This window comes from Melospiza melodia, unplaced genomic scaffold (assembly GCF_035770615.1).
Source record: "Melospiza melodia melodia isolate bMelMel2 unplaced genomic scaffold, bMelMel2.pri scaffold_44, whole genome shotgun sequence".
NCBI classification, from domain to species: Eukaryota; Metazoa; Chordata; class Aves; order Passeriformes; family Passerellidae; genus Melospiza; species Melospiza melodia.
The window spans coordinates 2,927,792-2,933,791 of NW_026948761.1; the positions used below are offsets into that span (position 1 = coordinate 2,927,792).

The following is a 6,000-nucleotide window of genomic DNA, read 5'->3' on the forward strand; positions in this document are numbered from 1 at the left end:
GAACTTCTCTGAGGGGGAACAATTTTTCCACTTTACCCACTTTGGACCGGGTGTTACAACATCAGCTGTGGAGGCTGACTGGTTAACTTCACTCTTGGGCATGAGATTCTGAGATGTTGTTTGGCTTCTCATTTGTGCTGAGGGAGGCAGAGCCGGAACTTGCTGGTGAATAAGGGGTGCATGAGATGGCAGAGGTAAGGGAACAGTAGTGAAGGGTAAAGAGAGTAAGGAGAGGGTTGAGGGGAAGGTGTTGGAGGTATAACTGGGTTAGGAGGTGGTAAAGGAATGACAGCTGGGAGAGGAGGAGGAATTGGTTCCACAGCAAGAGGAATTGGAGGAAGGATTTGAGGTACTGCAAGGGTAGGTTGAAGTAAGTGGTCAAGGAGGTCCCAATTTTTGTTAGCCTTCCCAGCCTCTTCTTCTTTTACTTTACTAGCTTGCTTTCCCTCTTTTAATTTATAGACTCTTGTATTTTCCTCCTCTGAGGCGTGCTTTACCCAACAGGTGACATTCTGTATGTGATGGGCCTTTTGCAGGAACTTGGGACAAAACAGAACGTGCATTACCTTCGGACAGAGAGGTAGGTATCTCAGGATATGTTTAAGGATTTGTTAGCTCATGCAAAATGAAAATTAGACAGGTGAAAGCTTAAGACTTAACCAGGCCACATCTGTGAAGAATAATAAAAGTGTTTCTATAAGTACATTAATGGCAAAACAAGGTACAAGGACAATCTCCATTCATTATTAGGGGAGATGTGGTTACCAAATATGAGGGAAAGGCTGAGGTACTTAACCCCTTCTTTGCCTCAGTTTTCAAGAATAAGTCAAGTTGTCCTCAAGAAAAGTATTCTCCTGAGCTGGTGGAAGGGCACAGGGAGCAGAACAGCCCCTGTAATCCAGAAGGAAGCAGCTGGGGACCTGCTCAGCCACTCAGATGCTCACAGGTGTCTCTAGGAGGAGATGAGATCCATCCCAGGGGGATGTGGGAGCTGGTGGATGAGCTCCCCAGGCTGCTCTCCATTATTTACCATCAGTGCTGGCTCAGCAGGGAGGTCCCAGGGGACTGGAGGTGCCAGTGTGAGCCCATACACAAGAAAGGCTGGAAGGAGGATCTGGGGAACTCCAGGCCTGTCAGCCTGCCCTGGGTGCCTGGCAAGGTTTTGGAACAGATCACCCTGAGTGCCATCACAGGGCACCCACAGGATGGCCGAGGGATCAGAGCCAGCCAGCGTGGATTCCAATGTCTGCATGGAATGGTCTGGATGAGGGGATTGTGTCCAACACCAGCAAATCTGCAGATGACACCAAACTGGGTGTGAGTGTGTATCTGATGGAGGATGGAGGTAGGAGGGCTCTGCACAGGGCCCTGGACAAGCTGGATCCAGGGCCCAAATCCAACAGGGTGAGGTTTAACAAGTCCAAGTGCCGGGTCCTGCACTTTGGCCACAACAACCCCTGCAGCACTACAGGCTGGGGACAGAGTGACTGGACAGCAGCCAGGCAGAAAAGGACCTGCAGGGACTGATGGACAGCAGGCTGGACATGAGGCAGCAATGTGGCCAGGTGGGCAAGAAGGCCAATGGCTCCTGGCCTGGATCAGGAATGGTGTGGCCAGCAGGAGCAGGGCAGGGATTCTTCCCCTGTGCTGGGCACTGGTTGGGCAGCACCTCGAGTGCTGTGTCGAGTTCTGGGTCCCCTGGGGTGGGGAATTAGAAGAAATTTGTATCAGGAAGAGTAAAGAAAGCAAATGTGAAGCAGAGGAAATGCTCAGGGCAGTTTGGGGGTGGCTGTCAGGCAGCCCTGGCTCTGAGCAACAGCGTCTGCAGTGGCCCCAGGGGCTGATGGCATTTGTGCTCCCTCAGGTTCATGTCCCCACACCAACACCATGGGGGTGCTCCCCCTGCTGTGTGCAATGCAAACAGGGGCTGCTGAGCCAGTGCTGCCGTGTCTGTGCCTGCAAGGATGGGGCACCTGTGTGAGCTGGGGGAGAGGCCAGGGCTGCAGAGGAGGGATGTTGTTGGCAGCTCCATGAGGATGCTCTGGGACGCTGCCCTGGGCTGTGCAGCGCACTGGGGATGGATCAGCCCCTGCTATGCTGTTCCTTCCCATCTGCCCCAGGGCCCTTGCAGAGCCCCAGCCATGCTGTTTGCCCTCAGCCTGCCCACGGCCAGCCTGGGGCTCTTCACGGGGCTTTTCTGTGCTGAGCATTGGCCTGGGTGTGTTCTTGAGAGAGCCTGGGCAAGGAGCCTGGAGCCCCCAGGCCCTGGGCTGAGGCATCAGCGCTGCCCCAGCAGTGCCCATGGCCTGTCCCTGCTGCAGCCCTGGCACTGCCACCCCCAGGGCTGTGCCCGGCCCTGAGAGCACTCAGGCCCTGCAGAGACACCAGGGCCACCAGGGCAGCGGGGCAGGGCCACACCAAGTGCTGCTGCTGCTGGGCACTGCTACTGTGCCAGCCCTGATCTGCCCCCAGCTCTGCACACAGACATTGCTGCTGCAGCTCCAGAGAAGGCAACAAAAGGGCATCTCTGCAGAAAACTTGGCTGGGAGTTCCTTTATTTACTTTAAAGACGCCCAGAGTGCAGCCCCTCATTGACAGAGTCTGTGGCCACAGGCAAGTTGGAGAGAGAAAAAAAAAGGGAAATGGCAGAAACAACGACATTTTTTCTGGACTATATTTAAACATAAAACAAAGGAAAAGAACCTCCACACTTAAGCAAAAAAGAAGTAGTGAAGATGACTTTGATTACAAGTCATATGCAGATATTGCCCAGCAGTTTAATGTTTATGAAAGCATGCAGTCATCAGTGTCCACACTGCAGCCTTGAGCTCCTGGTTCCTCAGGCTGTAGATGAGGGGGTTCAGGGCTGGAGGCACCACCGAGTACAGAACTGACAGGGCCAGATCCAGGGATGGGGAGGAAATGTTGGGAGGCTTCAAATAGGCAAATGTGGCTGTGCTGATAAACAGGGACAGCACACCCAGGTGAGGGAGGCAGGTGGAAAAGGCTTTGTGCCGTCCCTGCTCAGAGGGGATCCTCAGCACAGCTCTGAAGATCTGCACATAGGAGAAAACAATGAACACAAAACAGCCAAATACCAGACAGGCACTGACAGCAAGAAGTCCCACTTCCCTTACTTGGGATTTGGAGCAGGAGAGCTTTAGGATCTGTGGGATTTCACAGAAGAACTGGCCCAGGGCATTGCCATGGCACAGGGGCAGGGAAAATGTATTGGCTGTGTGCAGCAGCGAATAGAGAAAGCCACTGGCCCAGGCAGCTGCTGCCATGTGGGCACAAGCTCTGCTGCCCAGGAGGGTCCCGTAGTGCAGGGGTTTGCAGATGGAAACGTAGCGGTCATAGCACATGATGGTCAGAAGGGAAAGCTCTGTTGCAAGAAAAAAAAAAATCAGAAAGACTTGGGCAGCACATCCAGTGTAGGAGATGTTCCTGGTATCCCAGAGGGAATTGTGCATGGCTTTGGGGACAGTGGTGCAGATGGAGCCCAGGTCAGTGAGGGCCAGGTTGAGCAGGAAGAAGAACATGGGAGTGTGCAGGTGGTGGCCGCAGGCTACGGTGCTGATGATGAGGCCGTTGGCCAGGAGGGCAGCCAGGGAGATGCCCAGCAAGAGGCAGAAGTGCAGGAGCTGCAGCTGCCGCGTGTCTGCCAATGCCAGCAGGAGGAAATGCCTGATGGAGCTGCTGTTGGACATTTGCTGGGGCTGCACATTGGGACCTGTTCATGGAGAAAGGACAGTAAAGACTTTGGGGAGGTACCTGTAAACAAAATCAAGGCCATTTCCCATACATCCTCCTCTGTAACACACAGGCATTGTCTTTAATTTTTAAGAGTTCTGAGGTTTTCTTCATAAGCTCCCCCCATGTCTCTGCTGGTAGTTTTGGATATCAAACCATAAGAGTGTCTGAGGCCCTCAGGGAGAACAGAGTGAGTTCCCTGGGTCAAGGTGATGAATGCAGACTGAGGAGAGATGGTCTGTCATTCTGACCTGTTCAGAGTTTCTTTGGGCTTTAAACTTTCTCAGGTGGAAGGTGAGCACATTCTTATGCTTCCCTTAGAATGCCACCACCTACTGCTGAGAGCAGATGCATCCACCACAGCCCAGCTCCACATTTGTAGCCAAGGACTCACTTTGCTCATTTCACCAACCCAGCAGCATTTTCTGTGTCACAACACCTCCGCCTTTCCCCATCAATCTCATAACTCAGAGATGCTCTAGGACACATTTGCACCCTGGATTGAAGCTCCCAGCTTGGACTGAGATCTCAGGGACACTTCCAAGTGTCCTTATGATGGCATTGGATGGAGGAAGATGCAGCTCCTTCCCTGGCTGCACTGACAGCATTGCCCAGAGCTGGGCACTGGGGACAGCATCATCCTGAGCCAGCTGTGCCCCCTCCAGAGCCCCCAGGGCTGGGCAGCTGCTCCCAGTCCTGTTCTCTGCAGAGGGAACTGGGCCCGGGGCTGCAGAGCTGCCCCACAGCTCTGCTGCAGCTCTGCCTGCAAAGGAAGGGCTGCAGGCCTTGAAGCCCCAGCCCTGAGAGCAGAGGCTTGGCTGGGGGCACAGGAGGGAGGGGGCTTGTTCAGAGGGAGGGGCTGCACTGGAGGGGATCCTGTGCACATCTCTAAACTCTCCCTGCCACAGCATCTCTGGGTATTGTTTTCTCTCCTTGCCTGATCTTCCTTTTGCTTCCTGGAGATTTCCCTCCTGCAGGTGTTTCCCTGTACCTGATCACTCCTTGCCAGCACTCACAGACCACAAATCTCTGTGAACTTATTGATCACTTAAAGTAACAGTTCAGATGTCTCAGGTATTTGTCAAAAATCATAATCAACCTTTAATATTTATCTCTCCTCCCTGCCAATCTCCACTAGTAGGAAACTGAGTAAAAAGTATTAGGACATGTCCTTTTTTTGCCAAAATCATTATCTTGGAAATATTGTATGACTGATCAGAACCCCTCAGCATTTTAGACCTTCACGAGCATTTCACCTCCCCTGCACCAGAAATACCCAAAGTAGTACTCACAGGGTCTCTAGGCATTGCGATGTTTCAGCTTTAGGAGATGGCTCCAGGAGCTGCAGCTGCATTGTCCTGCAGCCAGAGGTTCCTGTGCCAAGGGCTGGCAGAGATTCTGTCCCAGGCACTTCTCAGCACCTTCCCATCCCTGACTGATTGAAGATCTCTGTGCCTCTGTGCTGTGCCCAGGGTGGCTGCAGGCAGTGCCCCAGCCCTGCTGGGCTGGAAGAAGAGCTGCTCATCAAGAGAAATGTGCTTTTGAAGCTCTTCTTGGTTACCAGGAGCTGCCTTTGTGCCAGGAGCCCAGCCCAGCTCAGCAGCACAGACACAGCACCAGGACTTTAATGAGCCTCTGGGGCTTTGTGCTCAGGCCCTGAACATCAGTCCCTGAGAGGCTGCTGAAGAAACCTCTCCAGAACTCCAAGTCAGAATCCAACTCCAAAGTTTCTTGGACTTTTAATGCGTCCCACTGGGGGACACCACTGAGAAAGCGTCCCCAGGCCCCTGGCAGAGCAGAGAACTGGAGGCAGTGATGACAGGTGGGGACAAAGAGAAGCCAAGTCTTGGTGCCCTGGGGCACAGCAGGGTCTGTGCCACCAAGGCCTGGGAAGAGACACCTTGTCCTGAGGCACTGGGGCCTCCTGGCACAGCCCCAGCCAGGCTGGGCACTGTCAGCCCCTTATCCTGCCCTCAGCATCCCCCCTAGGCCACATCTCAGTGGCCTCAAGGATCTGCTGGAAGGAGTCCCTGGGGAGCCTTGCTCAGGAATGGCCCTGGGGGCTCCTGAATGCTCCCTGTAGGGACTGCAGGATTTTGAAAGGACTTTGGGTTTGGCTATTGCCTTGAGTCTCTGAGATGTCTCTGCCATCCTGGCCTCCAATTATCTGCTGTACTTAGTCCCTGGAGAGGCTTTGTCAGTAACAACACTCAGTGGGGCTCATTAATACTACAGGGTACTTCAGTT

The 6,000-nt window shown here is 53.6% G+C and overlaps 1 protein-coding gene across 1 annotated transcript in view; it reads right to left on the bottom strand.

Annotated features, from left to right (window-relative positions):
* The window catches only part of LOC134434579 (olfactory receptor 14J1-like), a 99,371-nt gene extending 96,006 nt beyond the window's left edge, over window positions 1–3,365 (bottom strand). Inside the window, exon 1 of the mRNA XM_063183239.1 lies at window positions 2,847–3,365. Within this exon, the coding sequence (XP_063039309.1) occupies window positions 2,847–3,365 (519 nt within the window). The remainder of the gene's footprint in view (window positions 1–2,846) is intronic.
* Between the last annotated feature and the right edge of the window lie 2,635 nt (window positions 3,366–6,000).